The sequence below is a fragment of the Myotis myotis genome, unplaced genomic scaffold (genome assembly GCF_014108235.1).
Source record: "Myotis myotis isolate mMyoMyo1 unplaced genomic scaffold, mMyoMyo1.p scaffold_m19_p_30, whole genome shotgun sequence".
Classification (NCBI taxonomy): Eukaryota; Metazoa; Chordata; class Mammalia; order Chiroptera; family Vespertilionidae; genus Myotis; species Myotis myotis.
In genome coordinates this window covers 1,303,923-1,326,527 of record NW_023416336.1, presented here as the reverse complement: position 1 = coordinate 1,326,527, position 22,605 = coordinate 1,303,923, and the positions used below count along the sequence as shown (strand labels likewise).

At 38.2% G+C, this 22,605-nt stretch overlaps 1 protein-coding gene across 4 annotated transcripts in view; it reads right to left on the bottom strand.

The window, feature by feature from the left end:
- The window catches only part of TSGA10 (testis specific 10), a 273,384-nt gene that overhangs the window by 11,002 nt on the left and 239,777 nt on the right, over positions 1-22,605 (bottom strand). For all 4 annotated transcript variants that reach the window (XM_036302250.1, XM_036302251.1, XM_036302252.1 and 1 more), the window contains 2 exons: positions 21,264-21,449; positions 9,777-9,986 (listed from right to left, as the gene is read on the bottom strand). In XM_036302250.1, coding sequence (XP_036158143.1) covers positions 9,777-9,986; positions 21,264-21,449 — 396 coding nt within the window. The remainder of the gene's footprint in view (positions 1-9,776; positions 9,987-21,263; positions 21,450-22,605) is intronic.

Below are 22,605 nucleotides of genomic sequence, written 5' to 3'. Positions count from 1 at the left end.
ACCAGGAGGTTCTATTCCTGGTCAGGGCACATGCCCAGGTTGTAGGCTCCATCCCCAGTAGGGGGCATGCAGGAGGCAGCTGATCAATGAGTCTCTCTCATCATTGATGTTTCTCTCCCTCTCTCCCTCTTCCTCCCTCTCTGAAATCAATAAAAATATATCTTTAGCAAATGAGATTATTAGGGGAGTGGTAGGCAGCTGGGGGAAGAACTTCCTAGACTAGATACAATTAAAAAATGATGCCTGACCAAACAAAAACATATTGATGGTCAATATAAACTTAAAATTTGGCAGAAATAAAACTGAAAGAAAACAATCTCAGTAAATAAAATACAGAGTTAATATTTTAATATAAGAAACTCATACAAATTGATGAGAAATGTAACAGAAAATTTATAAAATATAGCTATTTGGTAAACATGTGGAAAAATTTACTCTTATGAATAATCAAAGAAATATAAATTAAAACAAGATGCTATTTCGAGTTTGGGGTATCTTCACCTTGACAGTAGCGACCTTTTGGGTTGGATGAGTATGTGGCGTAGGGAGCTGCCTATGCCTCATAGTGTGCTTACAGCACCCCTGGCTTCTATTAGAGGCCAGTGGCATCCCCCATCCCAGCAGTGACAACCACAAGTATCTCCAGACATTGCTGGATGTCCACTGGGGGGGGGGCAAAATCTCCTTCAGTTGAACCACTGTTCCAGTTTAACAAATTGGTAAATTTCTTAGTGTGTGTTGATTAACATTAAAATGGGCAATTATAATTTCATACACTCTGCTGTCAGGAATACAAAATGGAGTGTCACTTTTTTTGGTAAAAGGTTTATTAGAATACTGGAGGCCCAGTGCACAAAAATTTGTGCACTCAGGGGTAGGGGTTCCCTCAGCCCGGCCTGTTCCCTCTTGTAGTCTGGGATTGCTCGGGGGATGACCACTTGCTGGTTTAGGCCTGCTCTCCGGGGGATTGGGCCTAAGATGGCAATCAGACATCCCTCTGGCAGCCTGGGAGCCCTTGAGGGATGTCCACTTGCCAGCGGGGAGCAGACCTAAGCTGCAGTCGGACATCCTTAGCGCTGCTGAGGAGGCAGGAGAGGCTCCCACCACCACCGCTGTACTGGCAGCCATCAGACTGGCTTGTGGCTGAGCAGAGCTCCCCCCTGTGAGAGCGCTCTGACCACCAGAGGGCAGCTCCTGCATTGAGCGTCTGCCCCCTGGTGGTCAGTGTGTGTCATAGTGACCAGTCATTCCCAGTCTTTCTGCTGTTAGGGTCAGTTTGCATATTACCCTTTTACTATATAGGATAGAGGTCTGGTGCACGGGTGGGGGCTGGCTGGTTTGCCCTGAAGGGTATCCTGGATCAGGGTGGAGGTCCTGCTAGGGTGCCTGGACAGCCTGGATGAGGGGATGATGGCTGTTTGCAGCTGGTCACACCCCCTTCAGGGTGGGGGTCCCCACTGGGGTGCCTGGCCAGTCTGGGTGAGGGGCCGAGGGTTGTTTTCAGGCTGGCGGGTGACTGAAGCTCCCAACCTCTCCTTTTTTTCTTTTTCTTTTATTCTGGGATTTATTTACCTTCTATGGCTGTCACTGGAGCCGAGAGCCAGCTTTAGCTCTAAGGCTCGGCTCCAGCTCTGAGACCTCGGCTGCTGAAAGCAGGTATCTGGGTTTGTTTGGCTTCTATAATTGCAACATTGTTTCTTAGAGTGCAGTTCAGAGGCCGGCAGCGGCAGGCGGGGAACCTTGGCTTCCACTATCACTGGAGCAAGCAAGCCTCCTGTTCACTTCAGTTGCCTGGCAGTTAATTTGCATATTGCCCTGATTAGCCAATGGGAAGCGTGTTGGAGGTACGGTTAATTACCATGTTTTTCTATTATTAGATAGGATAACTAACTATGTATGGTGTTAGATAGTACTAGATTTATTGGATGATCACTTTGTACACTATATAAATGTCCAATCACTGGGTTGTGCATCTGAAACTATACTGTACCTCAATTATTACTGAAAAATAAAAAATATTATTATTTAAAAAAATAAAAAATGCATCTGTTGTAAATTCAGTAAGTAAATGAATAAAACTCAATACCAAAAACACAAACAATCCAATTTAAAAAATGGGCAAAAGACTTGAACAGACACTTCTCTAAAGAGAACAAACAGATGGCAAATAGACATATGAAAAGATGCTTCATATCACTAATCATCAGATAAATGGAAATTAAAACCACAATGAGAAATCATGTTATCCCTATCAGAATGGCTATCATCAATAAATCAATGAACAACAAGTGCTGGTGAGGATATGGAGAAAAGAAAACCTTTATACAGTGTTGTTGGGAATGAAGACTGGGACAGCCACTATGGAAAACCATATGGAGTTTCCTCAAAAAATTAAAAATGGAACTCCCATTTGACCCAGTGATTCCACTTCTAGGAATATATCTCAAGAAATCAGAAATGCCAATCAAAAAGGACGTATGTACCCTTATGTTCATAGCAGCACAATTTACCATAGCTAAGATTTGGAAACAGCCTAAGTGCCCATCAACAGATGAGTAGATTAAAAGACTGTGGTACATCTACACAATGGAATACTATGCTGCTATAAAAAGGAAAGAAGTCTTACCATTCACAACAGCATGGATGGACCTGGAGAGCATTATGCTAAATGAAATAAGCCAGTCGGAGAAAGATAAATATGACATGATCTCACTCATTTGTGGAATATAATGAACAACATAAACTGATGAAAAAAATAGCGACATAGAAGCATTGAACAGACCATCAAACCTCAGAGGGAAGGCAGGGGAGGATCAGGGGGAGGAGGGTAAGATCAACCAAAGGACTTGTATGCATGCATATGAGCATAGTGAATGGACACAAGACATTAGGGGGGTGAGGGCATGTGGGAGGGGCCAGGGAGAGGTCAATGGGGGGAAAAGGAGACATATATAATACTTTAAACAATAAAGAATTTAAAAATTTTTTTAAAAATGAATTGCCTTACAATACAGCAATTCCACTTCTGAGAATATAGCCCAAGAAACCAGAGACATTGATTTCAAGGAATATATTAACCCCTTATGTTCATTGCAACATCATTTATAATAGCCAAAATTTGGAAACAGCCCAAGTGTCCATCAGCAAAAGAGTGGATATAAAAGCTGTGGGACATTTACAACATGGAATACTACTTGGCTATTAACAGAAGGAAATCTTATACTTTGTGATAGCAGGGATGGACCTGAGAGCATTATGCTAAGTGAAATAAACCAGTCAGAGAAAGATAAGTACCATAGGATTTCATGCATATAGACTCTAATTAACAAAATGAACTAACAAGCAAAATAGTGACAGAGTCTAGATACATAGATAGCAGGCTGACAACTGTTGAGGGGCTAAGGGTGTGGGGCTGGGAGGGTGGAGGGATTGAGGGAAAAGAGAGAGAGAGAGAGGAAAAACTCATGGACAATGACAGCAGTGTGATGGTTTCCAGCAGGAGGTGGGGTGGACAGAAGTGTAGGAGGTTATAAGGGTGATAAATGGTGATGAACAGAGACCTGACTTGGGGTGGTGAACAAACAACACTGTGTATAGATGATGTGTTGTAAAATTGTGCACCTGAAAAGTGTATAATTTCTTACAAATAATGTCATCCCCAATAAATTCAATAAAAAGGACGAAAATAAAAAAGAAAAAGATAATTAAGACTGTAAAGCATTCTAAAATTGCTTATCCCAGCACTTTAAATCATTTTTGTCGGGAAATGAAGGTGAAGATACAGATCTTTTGCTGTTAACCTCAACTTCTCATTTAAAATTATCTGAGTATTCCAGGGATGCAGGCTGCTTCAATATTCAAAAATAAATCAATGTAATCTATCATATCAACAAACTAAAGGATAAAAATTACATGAGCATATTATCTGATGCAGAGGAAGCATCTGACAAAAATTCAACATCCGTTCATTACAAAACTCTCAGAAATATAGGAATAGAGAAAATATTCCAGACCTTGATCAAGAGCATCTAAAAATCCTACAGATAATGGTAAAAGATTGAATGCTTCCCCCCTAAGATTTGAAGAAGGCAAGGATAGGTCTACTTTCACCACTATTGTTAAACTAGCACTAAACTACTAATCAGTGCAAAAGGGCAAGAAAAGCCATAAGGATTGGAAAGAAAAAAATAAAACTGTCCTTATTTTCAGGTAACATAATTGTCTACAGAAGAAAATCAAGATATGTTTAGAGGGTATATGAGAAAAGAGTGAATTTGTACTCTATTCCCAATTAAACCCAAGATAGGGAAAGATCCCAGAGTAGAAATCACCTTGTGATTCATAAGAGTTCATTCCTGACAAAATAGGGATCAATAAGGTTTTGCTTCATTTGTCCATAACAAAAATCCAAAATAATGGAAATGCAAGTAAATAAGAAATTTGTGGGGGGAAGGGGAGAAACAATTGTCTATATATAAAATTCCAAGTAATCTGCAGAAAAATTCCTACAAGTAATAAGTGAGTTTGGCAAGGTCACAGGATATAAGATAATCGTTCAAAAATCAATTGTACTTATATATGCTGGCAATGAACACATTGATAGCAGAATTTAAACTAGAATACCATTTACAATACCTCAAAAAATTCTTTGTATTTTGTAGGTGTAAATCTAACAAAATATGTATAGAATTTACATGCTGAAAACTACACAAAAGTATTAAAAGATATCAAATAAGATATAAATAAGACATACTATGTTCGTGGATTAAAAGTCTTAACATAGTAAATTTGTCAGTTCTTCTCAAATTGACATAAATATTTAATGCAATTCCTATCAAAAATCCCAGCAAGATTTTTTGAAGAAATAGACAAATTATTCTAAAACTTAAATGGAAAGACGAAAAAGCTAGAATAGCTAAGACAATTCTGAAGAAGCAGAATAAAGTGGATGAAATCTGTTTACCTGATTTAAAGATTTATTATTAGCTACAGTAATTAAGATGGTGTGGTACCGGTGAACAAACAGACACAGATCAATGGAAAAAAATAAAAAAACCAAGAAGCAGACCTGCTCAAGTACATCCAACTGATTTTTCACTGAAGTACAAAATCAATTTAATGAAGGAGAGGTAGCTTTTCCAACAAATGGTACTAGAGTAATTGGACACCTATAGGCATTAAAAAGAACCTCGACCCAAACTTTACACCTTATGCAGAAATTTGTTCAAAATAAATCATGAAATTAAATGTGAAACATAAAAACCAAAGGACTTGTACACATACATATAAGCCTAACCAATGGACACAGACACCAGGGGGGTGAGGGCATGGGTGAGGGGGAGGGAGGGAGGCAATGGGGGGATAAGGACACATATGTAATACCTTAATCAATAAAGAAAAAAAAAAAAATAAAACCTAGCAAAAATTCTTGGGACCTAGAGCTATGCAAAGAATTCTTAGACTTAAAGCCAAAAGTAAATCTATAAAAGAAAAATTGATAAACTGCACTTCATCAAACTTTTGAACTTTTGCTCTGAGAAAGACCCTGATAAGAGGATGAAAATACAAACTACATAGTGGGAGAAAATATTCGCAAAACATGTATCTGATAAAGAACCAGAATCTAGAATATATAAAGAACTCTCCATACTAGCCTTAAAAAAGCAAACAATCCAATGAGAATATGGACAAAAGACATAAGAGACATTTCACTGAAGAAGATAGATAGATGGCAAACAAGCACACCAAAAAGATATCATCAGGGAAATACAAATAGATTATGATATAGCATTATACACATCAGAATGGCTAGAATAAAAAATAGTGACAACACCAAATGCTGATAAGGAAGTGGAAAAACTGGATCACTCACATTGTTGGTAGGAATGCAAAATGGTACAGACACTTGGGGAAATAGTTTGGCCCTTTTCTAAGAAACTTATCATGGAACTACTATATAATACAAAAAAATTGCATTCCTGGGCATTTACAGAGAAATTAAGACCTATGTTTACAAAAAGCTGTACACAAATGTTTACAACAACTTTATTTGTAAGACCCAAAAACTGGAAATCATCCAGATGTCCTTCAATCAGTGAATGGTTAAATACACTGTGTTACACCAACTGCATGGAATACTACTCAGCAATAAAGAAGAATGAACTCTTAATACACAGAACAACCTGGATGAATCTTCAGAGAATTATGCTGAGTAAAAAAAAAAAAACAATCCAAAAAAGTTACATAACTGTATGCAATTATAGAAATGGATAACAGATTTTGAGGAGGGGTTGGGTATAAGAGAAACGTAGATAGGACTGCAAAAGGGCAACATGATGGATCTTGTAACAGAAAAATCTTGCCTGAATCTGAGTCAGCATCCTGATTGTGATATTCTACTACAGTTTTGTAAGATGTTACCATTGGGGGAGACCAGGTAAAGGATGCACAGGATTTCTTTGTATTATGTCTTACAATTGTATGTGAATCTACAGTGATCTCAAAATCAAAAGTTTAATTTAAAAAACGTATTGTAGAGAAAAAGAAAGCCTCATTCACTGCTGGTAGGAATGTAAACTGGTACAGCCACTATGAAAAATAGTATGGAGGCTCCTCAAAAACTTATGAACAGAGTTACCATATGACCCAGCAATACCACTTCTGGGTATATACCTAAAAAACTTGAAACCATTTATTTGCAAAGATATATGCACTCCTTATGTTCACTGGAGCATTACTGATGGTGGCCAAGACATTGAAACAACTGAAGTGCCCTTAGATAGATGATGAGGTAAAGATGATGTGGTAGCTATACACAATGGAATACAACTCAGCCATAAGGAAGGATGAAATACTGCCATTTGCAGCAACATGTATGGACCTTGAGAATATCATGCTAAGCGAAATAAGTCAGACAGAAAAAGTCAAGAACCATATGATTTCACTCATAATGGGATATAAACTGAAAGCAACAAATGAATAAATAAGAAAAACAAACACAAACTTACAGACACAGACAACAGTATGGTGGTTACCAGAGGGAAGGGGATTGGGGAATAGTAAAGAGTAAAGGGGATCAAATATCTGGTGACAGAAGAAGATTTGACTTTGGGTGGTGGTCACAGAATGCAATATGCAATGCTATATCACAGAATTGTACATTTGAAACCTATATAATTTTATTAACCAATGTCACTACAATAAAATTTAAAAAGTATTTGTGTCCACTGAGCACATAATACAGATAAAGAAATACAAAATGCCCGGGCCATTGTGGCTTAGTGGTTGGAGCATCGGCCTGCACTCCTCAAGGTAACAGATTCAATCCCTGGCCCTGGTTGGGTGAGTGTGGGAGGCAACCAATTGATGTGTCTCTCTCATACTGATCTTTCTCTTTCTCTCCCTCCCTGCTTCCCTTTCACTCTTTCTAAAAAAAAAGGAAACAAAACAGAAAAGAAATACAAAGATAAGTAAGATGGTCCTTGCCCTTGCAATTATAGCTTACCAGAGGCCCGGTGCACAAATTCATGCACCAGTGGGGTCCCTCAGCCTGGCCTGCGGGATTGGGACAAAACAGGCTCTCCGACATCCCTCAAGGGGTCCTGGATTATGAAAAGGAACAGGCCAGGCCAAGGGACCCCACCAGTACACAATCAGGGCCGGGGAGGGATGCGGGAGTCTGGCCAGCCGGGGAGGGACTGTGGGAGGTCTCCAGGGCATGTTCAGCCCATCTCGCTCAGTCCCGACTGGCCAAACAGCAAGCTAACCTACCAGTCGGAGCATCTGCCTCCTGGTGGTCAGTGCACGGCATAGGGAGTGGTTGACCAGTTAACAGTCTGCCACCGGGTGGTCAGCAGTCCATGTCAAAGTGAGTGGTTTAGCAGCCTTAGCATATGATTGTCATATTATGCTTTGATTGGTTGAACAGATGACCAGACGACTAGACACTTAGCATATTAGGCTTTTATTATATAGGATTATAGAAAAAAACCGCATAAACATAAATAATTAAATTTCAAGGCAAAAAGTTTGTCAGGAGTATTTTTAAATGCAATGAGCATTAGCCTGACCACTTAACAACTATGAGGATAGCTATTATAAAAAAAGAAAAAGAAAAACTACAAATAACAAATGTTTCAATTATTACATATATTATTTTTCCAATTTGAAAACGCCAAGTAAAAAGTATTTTTAAAGAAAAAATTAAGGACATATTATTTAAATTGTTAAGTGAGTATGAGTCACTTTCATCATTAAAATGTTCTTTGCTGAAATAAAAAATAATTAAAGGAAGAGTCTTACAATACTGGCATATACTTCATTCATAAAATATAAACAGTAAATTCTTACAGAAACCAGCTACTACATGATTCTCAAATGCAACATATTCTCCTAACTCAGTGGCTCTCAACCTTCCTAATGCCACGACCCTTTAATACAGTTCCTCATGTTGTGGTGACCCCCAACCATAAAATTATTTTTGTTGCTACTTCATAACTGTAATTTTGCTACTGTTATGAATCTTAATGTAACTATCTGATATGCAGGATGTATCTTCATTGTTACAAATAGAACATAATTAAAGCATAGTGATTAATCACAAAAACAATGTGTAATTATATATGTGTTTTCCAATGGTCTTAGGCGACCCCCGTGAAAAGGGTCGCGACCCACAGGTTGAGAACCGCTATTCTAACAAATAGTAGACTAAGAAAATTAAAATTTCAATAGGATTTGAAAATAACAGAAATGTACACATGATCAAATTCGTTAATTCTTCAGTTACACTATGCAACTTGTATACATATACTTTAAGATCTGAGTTCCGTCTCTCTCTGTAGACGCATCTCCAGCCATTGTTACCTAGGCATGCTACACTGGCCATTGAAAATTACTTAATGTTCACACAAGAAATCGCTTTTACCTCCATTCATTCCTTATGTTGTTGTTCCCTCTGAATGAAACACCTCATCTCTTCTGTGCTCATTAGTATGTCCACTCCCTCCAGACACCCACAGGCTGAATAGGATCTCCCTCTCTAAACCGTATTTCTTATTAGAACATTCATCCCAATGCCAATACTGAAAGGTCTGTGAGAGCAGCGGCCTGTATCTTTTGAACATTATAGTCACAGTGGCAAGCACAATGTCAGGCACACGGTAGATATAATCAACTGAGTTACAGTTTAAAAGAACCCAATTAGTAAATAAATTTAGCTTAAAAGAATGTCATTAAAGTAATAATTTAGCTGGATGGACCTCAACCTCGTGGTTCTTTTTTACAATTTTTTAAAAATATATTTTATTGTTTTTTTACAGAGAGCAAGGGAGAGAGATAGAGAGTTAGAAACATCACTGAGAGAGAAACATCCATCAGTTGCCTCCTGCACACTCCCTACTGGGGATGTGCCCGCAACCAAGGTACATGCCCTTGACCTGAATCGAACCTGGGACCCTTCAGTCCGCAGGCCGACACTCTATCCACTGAGCCAAACCAGTCAGAGCAACCTCGTGGTTCTTTACTGATTAGCATGTAAAGATGTTTTATCATTCTTCTAGCCAAAAGTAAATATAAATTAAATGCTCAGAGGAAGAGTTATGTTACTTACTTGAATTGTTAGAATGTAGCCTTCAAATTAATCTCTGGGACTTAAAAAAAGAAATCTAAAGGTGAGAGACAGGCTTGATGTAATATTAAACACAACTTTTTTCTAATCCTGTAGTAATTTTATATACTAGAAATATGAAAAAATAAAACATTTTAAATGCATTACATACCACTTCAATTTCTTGATCTTTAGCAACCAGCTGCTGATTAAGAAGGTCTTTGCTTGCATCAAGTTTAATACAAAGTTCCCTTGTGGAAGACAAATCTGCAAGGGCAGACACCTTTTCAAACTGAACCTTCTGAAGCTCCTCTTCCATCTTCACAAGAGATTTATGCAAGGTACAAATCTGGGACTTGTAAGACCTTTCTGCATTTAAGTGCTACAAAGACAAAATTATTATTATAGTTTTTAATTTGGAAAAAAACTACAACATGGAACATAAAATGGGGCAAATCTTTTAATGATAGTACACTTATAAGGAACTTTAGATGCTATAGGTAGTAATATATGTACAAAACACTCTGACACATAAATTTCGGTTTCAAGTTTCTATACACAAAGCCCATGAGTAAGGTGGTCAACTGGTCATATTTGGAAAACATCTTCTCCCACTTAGAAGTCTCAGCCTCAACCCTGGTTGAAATATATACATGTTATGTCTATAGTTCTGTTCATATTTGCCACAGTTTCAATTATTCTATAATATAAATATTGTTGTCTTTAACAAGTAACAAAGAAAACATCAGCCACTATTACACTCGCAATACCCATTTTCCAATTCTTTTTTTTTAATTAAAACTTTATTGTTCAGATTATTACAGTTGTTCCTCTTTTTTCCCCACCATAACTCCCCTCCACCCAGTTCCCACCCCACTCTCCACCCTCACCGCCCCACCACTGTCCTCAACCATAGGTGCACGATTTTTGTCTAGCCTCTTCCCACATCCCCCCCCCCCCCAGAGAATAGTCAGCTCATTCCTTTTCTATGTCCCTGATTCTATTATAATCACCAGTTCATTCTGTTCACCAGATTATTTATTCAGTTGACTTTTAGATTCACTTGTTGATAGATATGTATTTGTTGTTCATAATTTGTATCTTTACCTTTTTCTTCTTCTTCCTCTTCTTAAAGGATACCTTTCAGCATTTCATATAATGCTGGTTTGGTGGTGATGAACTCCTTTAGCTTTTCCTTATCTGTGAAGCTCTTTATCTGACCTTCAATTCTGAATCATAGCTTTGCTGGGTGAAGTAATCTTGGTTGTAGGTTCTTGGTATTCATCACTTTGAATATTTCTTGCCACTCCCTTCTGGCCTGCATGGTTTCTGTTTGAGAAATCAGCTGACAGTCATATGGGTATTCCCTTGTAGGTAACTGACTGTCTTTCTCTTGCTGCTTTTAAGATTCTCTCTTTGTCTTTTGCTCTTGGCATTTTAATGATGATGTGTCTTGGTGTGGTCCTCTTTGGATTCCTTTTGTTTGGGGTTCTCTGCGCTTCCTGGACTTGTAAGTCTATTTCTTTCACCAGGTAGGGGAAGTTTTCTGTCATTCATTCTTCAAATAGGTTTTTAATATCTTGCTCCCTCTCTTCTTCTGGCACCCCTATAATTTGGATGTTGGTACGCTTGAAGCTGTCCCAGAGGCTCCTTACACTATCTTCGTATTTTTGGATTCTTTTTTCATTTTGCTTTTCTGGTTGGGTGTTTTTTGCTTCTTCTTATTTCAAATCGTTGACTTGATTCTTGTGATCCTCTAGTCTGCTGTTGGGAGTCTATATAATATCCTCCATTTCAGTCAGTGTATGCTTAATTTCCAGTTGGTCCTTTATCATAACCTCGAGGGTCTGACTAGATTTCTTGAGGATCTCACTACATCTATCGGCGGTCTCACCAGTCTTTTAGAGGGTCTTACTAAATTTATCGGAGGCTTCTAAAAAGTTCTTGGAAAACCTTAAAAGTGTGGTTTTGAACTCTATATCCAGTAGTTTGCTTTCCTCCATTTCTGTCCTTTGTGTCCTGTTTCTTTGTCTCCACATTTTTTATGCTTCCCTGTGTTGATAAAGTGGCTTTCTGTGCTAAATGTCCTCTAGGGCCCAGTGGTTCAGCCTCCCAATTACCTGAGGAGGACACTCTTGGTGCACCCCCTTGTGGGCTTTGTGCACAGTCTTGTTGTAGTTAAGCCTTGATTGTTGTAGGTAACACTGGGAGGGATTGACCTCCAGGCCAATTGGCTGTGAGAATCAGCTGTGTCTGCAGTGGGAGAACTTCTGTGCTGGAGACACCCTTCTGGGGCAAGACTTGCTTCAATGGGGCTTTGGTGCTCACTGAGTGTGCCCCCTGAGTGTGTCCTTTATGGATCCAAGGACTTGCAAACTGGATGGTCCCACTCTGACCACTGAGCACAGTGGCTCCTGGATATCTAGGGAGGTGCTAATCTAGCCTCTGCCTGAGGCTATCCAGCAAAAGTCTCTGTGCAGGGCTTGAGCGGGGCGGGTCCCACGGGATCAATAGGGTGGGGCTAGCAGTTATGGCTGCCCTCAGAGGCCCCGCTTGTCAGTGTCCCAGCAATTGCTGCAAACACCTTTGAGAGAAAGCTTCCCTCGGGGTCCAACCGATGCCAGACAGTCCTGCTTCTCCCGTATGAGTCTGGGTCCCCAGAGACTCGCCCGGAACTGGAGCTCAGTGCCTGAGACTCCCTCCCAATTGAAAAGACAACTGCGCCCTCAGTCTCCAGCCCACTCTGTGTGCACCTCTGTACCTTAGTATTTTACTTCCGCACCGCACCTCCTCTGAGTCTTGGCATGCTGGGATCCAACCCCAGCAGGTCCAGGGGTCCCCAAAGGTGTGGACGGAGTCGGCGAAGAAGGAATGACACAGAGGCAGCGTTCAGTTGATCAGCCTGGTTGGGTTCTCTTGCCTGGTTCTATTGCCAGGTTCTGTAGGTTCTCCAGCCAGGTTCTGTAGCCAGGTTCTGTCCAAGATCTTTTGCCATGTTCTCTTGCTAGGTTCTGTCTCTAGGTTGTGTGGCCAGTTTCTGTCCAGGATCTTTTGCCATGTTCTCTCCAGCGAAGTTTTTCTGTCTCTAGGTTCTGTGTAGGTTCTGTGTCTAGTTGTCTTGTTACATCTGTATTTATACCAGTTGATTCCAATCCTATCAATCTCTATTCCAAAGGTTAGGGCGTTTCTTATCTAGGGGAATCCTGTTCCAGGGGTTCCCAAAGGTGTGGATGGAGTCGGCGAAGAAGGAATGACATGGAGACAGCGTTCAGTTGATCAGCAGCCTAGCCAGGATCTCCAGCCAAGTTCTGGTCTGGATATCCAGCCAAGTTCTGTTCAGGATCTCCAGCCAGGTTTTGTCCAGGTTCTCCAGGTTCTCCAGCCAGGTTCTGTAGCCATGTTCCCTCGCTAGGTTCTCCAGCCAGGTTCGGTCGCCAGGTTCTGTAGCCGGGTTCTTCAGCCAGGTTCTGTCTAGGTTCTCCAACCAAGTTCTGTAGCCAGGTTCTGTCCAGGATCTTTTGCCATGTTCTCTCCAGCGAAGTTCTTCTGTCTCTAGGTTCTATGTCTAGGTTCTGTGTCTAGGTTCTCCATTTTCCAATTCTTAAAGGATATGTTGATATCAACAATATCGTAAAATGAGCATGACAACTCTCTAGCACTTACTAGTGCCCGAGGGAAAAAGACTCTGGGCAAGTATAAATTAAGAATACATCCATTATGAGAAATAAGAGCATGTTTTAAAAATGGTAATGTGAGCCTTGGTCAATGTTGCTCTATGGTTACAGCAACGGCCCAGAGGGTTGCAGGTTTGATTCCCAGTCAAGGGCAGGTACCTGGGTTGCAGGTTTGATCCTGGCCCTAGTCAGGATGGGTGCAGGAGGTAACCAACTGATGTGACTCTCTCTCATCAATGTTTCTCTCTCTCTCTCTCTCTCTCTCTCTCTCTCTCTCTCTCTCTCTCTCTCTCTCTCTCTCTCTCTCTCTCTCTCTCTCTCTCTCTCCCCTCCCCCGTCAATGGAAAAGTTAATGGAAAAATATCTTTGGGTGAGGATTAACAAAAAACTGGTAATATGAGATTCAAGTTATATAAATGTTTTCAAATATTCAAGATAATGACCTCCCTTTTTGTTCCAGAAAAAAAAAAAAAAATCTTAATTACACTGCCACCTATAGAGAAGTAATTGTTATGTGAAGATAACAAAACTGAGAGGCAAATTAAGACACTTTTCTGCTTTTACAAGTACAAAGTACACAAAAATTGCTCCTGGAATAAATTATTTGGTCACAATTCACTCCTACCTTTCTCCCTCCCTTCCTTCCTTCCTCACTCACTCTATTTCTCATTTATTCTTTAAATAATCTTCTATCCATCCATTCTATATTTATTGTATATTCTGTTTCAGTCAATGTGCTTAGATGCATACCAAGGATAAACAATATGGTCTCTGCTCTCATAAAACTTTCTGACTATGGGGGAGTCATGCATCAATCAAATAAACAAATGAATATATTAATACATATTAAGCGAATACTTCTAGAGAAAAGAGTGTATAATAAAGGAACATGACCTAAACTGAGAGTCAGGAGAGGTTTTCCTGGACAAATGACAGTTGAGGTGAATGAGATCTGCAAGGTGAGCAGATAAATACAGTGTGTGTTGGAGAGAGCATCTTTCCAAGTCAGGAATGCAAAGGGCAAAGCTTTGGAGGGCGTATGTGAAAGGAGGAAAATGACATGCTTCAAGAAGAGAGTGAGGCCAGTATGGCTGGAGCCCCGAGACCACAGGGAAGACTGAGAGGGGATGCAACTGAAAAGGTAAACAAAACAGAGAGTCTAGTCAGTGGGTTAAAAATTAGGTCTTTATCCACTGAAAGGTCTACAGAAGGAGGTGATGCAATTACTAGTAGTTTTGTTTGGAAAATGTCACTCAGTATGTTTCAGATTCCAGTAAGGTAGTGATTAAGAGGAAAACCTTTTAAGGGCTAAGATAAAATAGAACAAAAAGGATTTTTGTAATTCATAGATGAGCTTTCAAGGAAGAAAGAAAAATCCTCACATGCCAAAAACAAAGAAAACAAAGCCAGAGCAGGAAGCAAATGAAAGCCTAAAGCTAAGAGTTGGGGGTTGAAAGAGCCACTAACAGTGAATGACTTACGTTTCAACATTCAAGCAAGGATAGGAGACAAGATGTAGAATTAATGGAGAGTTGGAACTGAGACCTGTACATAATTTGGGACCCTTGAGAGGAGGCTTTGAGGGAAAAAAAATCCACTCAACCTCACAGAGATACAAACAAAAATTTATCTTGACCTAGTCTCTGGATACGGGAAAAAATGTCTTCTGTAAGAAATTGAAACCTCAGGTCTGCATTCACTCAAATTTGAAGTCAGACTTTACACTACCCATCCAAATTCTAAACTTCAACATAAAGTTTGAAGAAGCCCACCCATCTCCCTGGCCATACAAGTCTATTGGAGAAAAAAAACTCCCATCTCAAGAGGAGATAACAGTTAAGTAGTGAGAATCAGAGTAACACAGCACATAGCAGGATCAGAGTTCTAGAACTTCAAATTATGGAACAAAATAGTTTCGAAGGCATGGAAAATATGTTTAAACGTTTTAAAGACATTAAAAAAATTTAAAAAGGGCATTAAGGAAAAATTAAAAACATTCCTCTTCTATTTGAAGAAGAATCAAATAGACCTTCTAGAAAGAAAAAGTAAATGAAAATTAATGAGTGCATCAAAATACAAAATGGTACAGCTTGAAGGGGAAGAATGAACTAGATGATGGATCATAGCACAGAGAAATAAACATCTGAAACATACGATAAAAATATTAATAATCAATTGGGCTAAAAGATTCAAAAAGTGTATTATAAAAGCTAAAGGAAACAGTAAATTTGGAGGCAGTAATATTCAAAGAAATAACATCTGAGAATTTTCCAGACTAATAAGAGGCATGGAAACTCTGACTGAAAAACTGCAACAAAACAAAAGGACAGAAACAAACTCATAGAGAACAAATTGATGGTTGCAGAGGAGAGGGGCATTGGGGGGAAGGGTAAAAACGATGAAGAGATTTTGCGGGGAGGCTTTTGGTGGAGATCTAAACGGTGTGGCTTGGGAAAGAGGATAGGTCTCCCCGACCTTGAGTGTACAGCCGGTGCCTCCCCACACCTCTGGAACCACTCAGCCTGTCCTGCACATCTGGGTTTGGTGTCCCAGGCAAGTTGTGCCGGGCTGGGATTTTGGGCCCCAACCTGCTGGGTTTGAAGCTTGTGCAGAGCTTTTGGCCCCACCCTGCTGAGAGCAGATGCGCAGAGATGGGAGTGTCTTGCAGAGCTGTCCTTCGGCCCCATTCTTTTTAGTTCAGTGGTGTGGGGAGCTGGGGAACCATGCAAAACTGGAATTTTCAGACTGTGTCTCCTTGGAGAGGCTTTAGTCTGGGAACCAGATGGGCGAGTGCTGGGCTGTGTACTCAGAAAACTATAGAACATTGAAAAAGAAAATAGAGGGAGATACAAATAAATAGGAACATATACACCATGTTCATGGACAGGAAGAATTATCATCATTAAAATGTCTATACTGCCCAAACCAATCTATAGATTTAGTGCAATTCCTATTGAAATACCAATGGCTTATTTCACAGATCTAGAACAACTATTCCAAACTTTATATGGAACAAAAAGGACACCTAATAGCCTCAGCAATCTAGAGGAAGAAGAACAAAATTGAAGGTGTCACAATACCTAATATCAAACTATTCTACAAGGCCATTATAATCAAAATAGCCTCATACTGGCAAAGGATAGGTATATAGATCAATGGAACAGAACAGACATCCCAGAAATCAACCTAAGTTTTTATGGTCAATCAATATTTAACAAAGAAGACAAGAGCATACAATGGAGTAAAGATGGTCTCTTCAATAAATGGTGCTCGGAAAATTGGACGGGTACATGCGAAGAAATAAAACTAGACCACCAACTTACATCATACACAAGAATAAACTCAAGTCATGAAACCATAAAAATCCTAGAAGAAAACATAGGCACTTAAATCTCAGACATCTCTTGATATATCTCCTATGGTAAGAGAAACGAAGAAAAAAAATAAACAAATGGGACTACATCAAACTAAAAAGCTTCTGCACAGGAAAAACAACCATCAACAAAATGAAAAGGAAACCCACTATATGGCGGAACATATTTGCTAATGATACATCTGATAAGGGGTTAATTTCCAACATAATTAAAGAACTTATACAACTCAACACAAGGAAGACAAACAGCCCAAATAAAAATTTGGCAAAAGGACCTCAACAGACGCTTCTCCAAGGAAGACACACAGATGAGAAAAAGACATATGAAAAAAATGCTCAGTATCATTAATCATAAAAATGCAAATTAAAACCACAATGAGATAATCTTCTCACACCTGTCAGAATGGCTATCATTAATAAAACAGACAAAAAGTGTTGTCAAGGATGTAGAGAAAAGAGAACCTTTGTGCATTATTGGTGGGATTGTAAATTGGTGCAACGATAGGATGTTAATTAAAATTAAAAATAGAACTCAGAAAATTAAAAATAGAACTACCATATGCCCAGAAAACGCCCTTCTAGGTATTTATCTGAAGAAATACAAACCATTAATTTGAAAAGTTATGTGCACCCTGTGTTCACTCTAGCATTATTTATAATAGCAAAGTTACGGGAGTAGCCTGTCCATCAATAGATGAATGGGTAAAGAAGATGCCATTCAGATCTACAATGGAATATTATTCAGCCATAAAAAAGAAATCTTGCCACTTGTGACAATATGAATGGACCTAGAGGGTGTTATGCTAAATGAAATAAGTCAGTCAGAGAAAGACAAATAATACCGTATGATTTTACTTATATGTGAATCTAAAAAACACCAACACACAGAAAAGAAACAAACTCATAGAGAACAAATTGATGGTTGCCAGATGAGAGGAGAATTGGGGGGAAGGGTAAAAAAGATGAAGAGATTAAGAATTACAAATTGCCAGTTGTAAAACTAGTCACAGGGATGTAAAATACAGCATAGGAAATATAGTCAATAACTGTATAATAACTATGTATGATGTCAGATGGATACTAGATTTGTGGAGATCACATCATAAAGTATATAAATGTCTAATCACTGTGTTGCACACCTGAAACTCATATAATACTGCAGGTCAAGTGTAACTGAAATATAAATTTTATAAAATGAACCTTGACCATCTTGCATCACACACAACTATTAATTTAAAATATATCATAGATCTAAATATAACAAGCATAATATTCCTAGAAGAAACAGAAGAAAATCTATGCACCTTAGTATCTACACAGATCTATTAGGACAAAGAAGTGCAAAGTATAAAAGAAAACTGATAAATTGGACTTCATACAAAATTTCAAACTTCTGCTCTTTAACAGACTTAAGTAAATAAAAAGACAAGCCAATGACTGGAAGTAAATATTAAAAAAATATACATAGGAACATCTAGAGTAATCAAAAGAATTCTTACAACTTAATATCAAGACCCCTAATAAAATATGAGTAACTTATCTGGATACTTTATAAAGGAAGATATATTAGTGATCAGACATACGATACAGAATGGAAAGCTGCTCAACATCATTAGTCATGAAAGAAATGCAAACTAAACCTACAACGAGATATCTATTAACAATGCCATGGGCTGGGAAAGATGGAGAGCAACTGGAACTCGCATACAATGCAAATGGCAGTGTGAAGCGGAACAAACAATTTGGAAAGCAGTTTGTGAGTCTCTTACAAAGTTGAGAACAATTACCATGAGGGCCATCAATTCCGCTCCTAGTTATTTATCCAAGAAAAATAAAAACTTATGTGCACACAAGGGCTTACATGCTATGTTCACAGCAATTTTATTCATAATGGCCCAAAATAGAAAGAACCTGTTATAAACTGAATCGGGTACCCTCAAAAGTCATATGCTGAAGGCTAACCCCAAATGTGACTGTATTTAGAGATAGGGCCTTAAAGGAGGCAATTAGGGTTAAATGAGGTCATAAGGAGGGGGTCCTAATCCAATATAACTGGTGTCCTTACGAGAAGAGAGGCAGCAGGGATGCACACACACAGAGGAATGTGTGAGGACACAGAGGTAAGGCATCCATCTGCGGACCAACTTGAGAGGTCTCGGAAGAAACCCAACCTGTGGCACTTTGATCTTGGACTTCCAGCCCCCTGAACTGTGAGAAAATAAATCTCTGTTGTTTAAGCCCTCCAATCTGTGGTATTTTGTTATGGCAGCTCTACACAAACTGTCCATCAACAGGTGAATAAACAAATTGTGATATAGCTAGGCAGTGGAATATGATGACAATATGAACTAATGAAAATCATTGTGCTGAGTGAGAGAAGCAGGACATAATGAGTACCAATTGTGTGATTCCATTCACATGAAAATAATAGTGAAAGCAAATCTAATCCAGAATGACAGAAAGCAAACCGGTAGTTGCCTAGGAATTGGGATGGATTGATTGCAAAAGGGCTTGAGGGAATTAGGGAGGAGATAGAATGTCCTGTAACTTGATTGTAGTGATGATTGCGCAGTGTGTTCATTTGTCACAGCTCATCAGATCACACTCTTAAAATGAGTGTTTTTATTTCATGTAAATTATACTTCAATACAATTGATTAAAAATTAGATACACAGGTACTTCGTCAACAATAAATTAGATAGCTATATTAATATATAAAACACAATTCTAAGTAAAATATGTCAGTTATTCAAGTGAGTCCTTACAAATACGGGTTTGCTTTCTGTCATTCTGGATTAGATTTGCTTTCCCTAGAATTTTATGGATCACACAGTCGGTACTCATTGTGTCTTGGCTTCTCTCACTCAGCACAATGATTTTGAAGTCATTCATTAGTTCATATTGTCATAATATTCCATTGTCTAGCTATATCACAATTTGTTTATTCACCTGTTGACAGTTTGTGTAGAGCTGCCATGTTAAATCATGGAATGTGATCAATTTATTATAAAATTTATTTGAGAGTCAAATAAGGGAAAAGTATAGTCAATATATTTTGGGGAACATGAATCCAACCAGATATCAAGACTTAACAAAACTACAGAAGCTCCAAGAGTATACATTGGGAAGGAGATAGACAAATTGACCAATGGAGCAGAATGTATAGGGACATTTTTATGACAAAGTAGATTTATAATTCAGTGAAGTAAGGTTGGCAGAAATCCATCCACAAAAATATAAAATTACCTATTTTAAACTATATACAAAATCAATCTCAAGTAAATTAAAGATCTAAATGTGAAGATCAAAATTACATATATTTAGAAAAACTTTTAAATGAAAATGTAAGAAAATAATCTTTCTGGTCTTGGGATAGCAAAAGATTTCCTAAAGAAGACATAAAAGCATAAACCACATGGTAAAGGGTTGACTAATTACAGCAGTACAGGAATTTAAAACTTCTGTTTATATTGCAAACACAGTGAAAAGACAAGCTACAGATAAAAGGATTATTATTAAGAATACATAGGTAATCCCTTTAAATGAATATTGAAAAGATAAACAACTCCATAGCATATAGGAGAGCTTAAGAAAATTTGTTCCAGAAACTTGAGAGAAAATTCATAAAAGAGGAATCCTGAATGGCGAAAAAACATGAAAAGATCTCCAATTTCACTTGTAATCAAGGAAACAAAAAGTATGGGAAAAAATTAAATGTCTGATAATATCAGGTACTGATTAGTATTTGAGAAAATGATAACTGCATGATTTCTGGTGGAAGAGTTATACTTTAGAGAGCAATCTGATAATACCAAGAAGAGTTAAAATTGTACATATCGTGGATCCAGTTATTCCACTTCCAGGCACAAATCTAGAGAAATATATATTCAAGGAGAAACAAAAAAGGATGTTGTAACATTTTATTATTTAAAAAATGAATTCACTTAAATTTCCATATAAGAATAAATTTTAAAAAGATTTATACAATGAATAGAGATGCAACTGTTGAGATATACACTGTATCAAAATTAACAAATTTCAAAATTATAATATTGAGCAAAAAATGCAGGTTGCAAATGGTTACTTATAGTGTATTATCACTTTTAAAAACTTACAGCACAAAAAACAACTTTATGCATCATCTGAGGGTGAGAGATATGTAGAAAATATGAACATGCAAAAGAGTTATACAACCAGGAACCTTATACACACTAACCACTAGGGAGGGAGAAGGGGATAGGATGAGGAGCTGGATCTTGTAATATTTTGCTTCTTGAAATAAAGAAAAATTAGAAGTAAATATGGCAAAATGTGAGCATCCTTAAATATGGGGTTGGGGTGTATAAGCATGTCGTTTATATTACTTGATTTTTGCACTTTTTGGTACATTTGAAATAGTTCCTAATTTTGAAAAATGCTAAAGATTGCTCTAGTGGTAGGGCAGGAAATCGATTAGAAGAGAACCAGAGTGGATACAAGAACAGTTATCAGGCCACAACTCACAGTACATTTAAATAATTTAAATGTTTGTTTACATATTTAATTTATGGAAAGCCAAACTAAACTCTTCAACATGATGCAGGACGTACTACAAGCACACTCCCAAACTCACCTGCTCGACCTCTCTACTGAGGGCATCTACCTTTTCTTTTAATCTGTTACCCTCTGCCTCAGCAGTGATAAGTTCTAATTTGAGGGTATTGTTGTCTATCTCTGCTTGCCGGGCCTTATTTTCCCAATTTTCAGCATCTTCATTGGCTTTTTGGAGTTGGTCCATTAGTTGCCGGTTCTCAGATTCCTGAAAAGCAAATCCTAGGTAATACTTTAAAAGATATAAAAGGTTCAACATATAATTAAACATTATTTGTCAGGTGATTGATAATTTTCTTGCCACAAGGATCACTTGTAACATAACCTTGAGGAATCCCACCTGCACTCTCGGTTTGGAAAATTGGTCATCCTGTAATTAACAAAAGTGGGTGGGACCAGCATCTGCCCTGGCTCCTGCGTCACACTCACCCATCCAGGCACGTGAAGTTGCTTACTCTCCTCTTTAGGACATGGATGAATATGTTCTTATATTTGCTTTTGTTCAAACAGAATCCTCCACTGCTTCAATTTCCCATGTACCAGCTTACTGACTAGTTGCTGGCCTGGTTTCGGAGCGTCTGCCTTGGCCTGACCTTTGGTATCTTTCTAGTCCCTTCTTCCTGACCACTTTTCTGAGTTGTACTGCCTACAGAGCTTCTGACTGATGGCATATAATAAGCATCAACGTCTGGTACTTCTCCTGGCTTGGTGCATTTCCTGTTTGATTCTGGCTTTTCATTCAGAACCCCATCCTTAGGTTACTCCATCATGGACTGTGCTATGATCCACTTTTGCTCACTGCTCTAATAACTTGTCTGAAATGGCTCAGAAACTACAAATCAAACCTATGCCAATAAACACTATTCATAACTATACATCCAGGTATATATTGGGCATATAATATGGAACTGCATTTTTAAAACCTTAAAACAGATGGACTAAAGTAGGATCTTATTTCTAGAGGAAAGCAGTCAGCTCCACAGATAATATACTATATTTAGTAATCATTTTGAGGCTATATTTAAAAACATATTTAGTAGTATGGTTTGGCCAACTCATTCTAAAAAATAATTTATAATTTTGGTAATAAATTTAAAAGGCACTAGATCTTTCTCTCCTGTTAATAAACAGTGCACATTTAGAAGCATTGGACTAAATAAAATGACTAAATTGCAATAAACAATGTCTCACACTATAAGGCTTTCAAATCAGATTTAAATCCTCACAATATGATTCAACCATAAGTCTGGTTGAAATTAGATCAATATTACCACCTTGTGGCCTGATGGTACTTTGACTAATTTGAAAGATCTTTGCAGAGTGTTAGATAACAAGTTTACAAGCCAAACTACTGTTCTGACTTT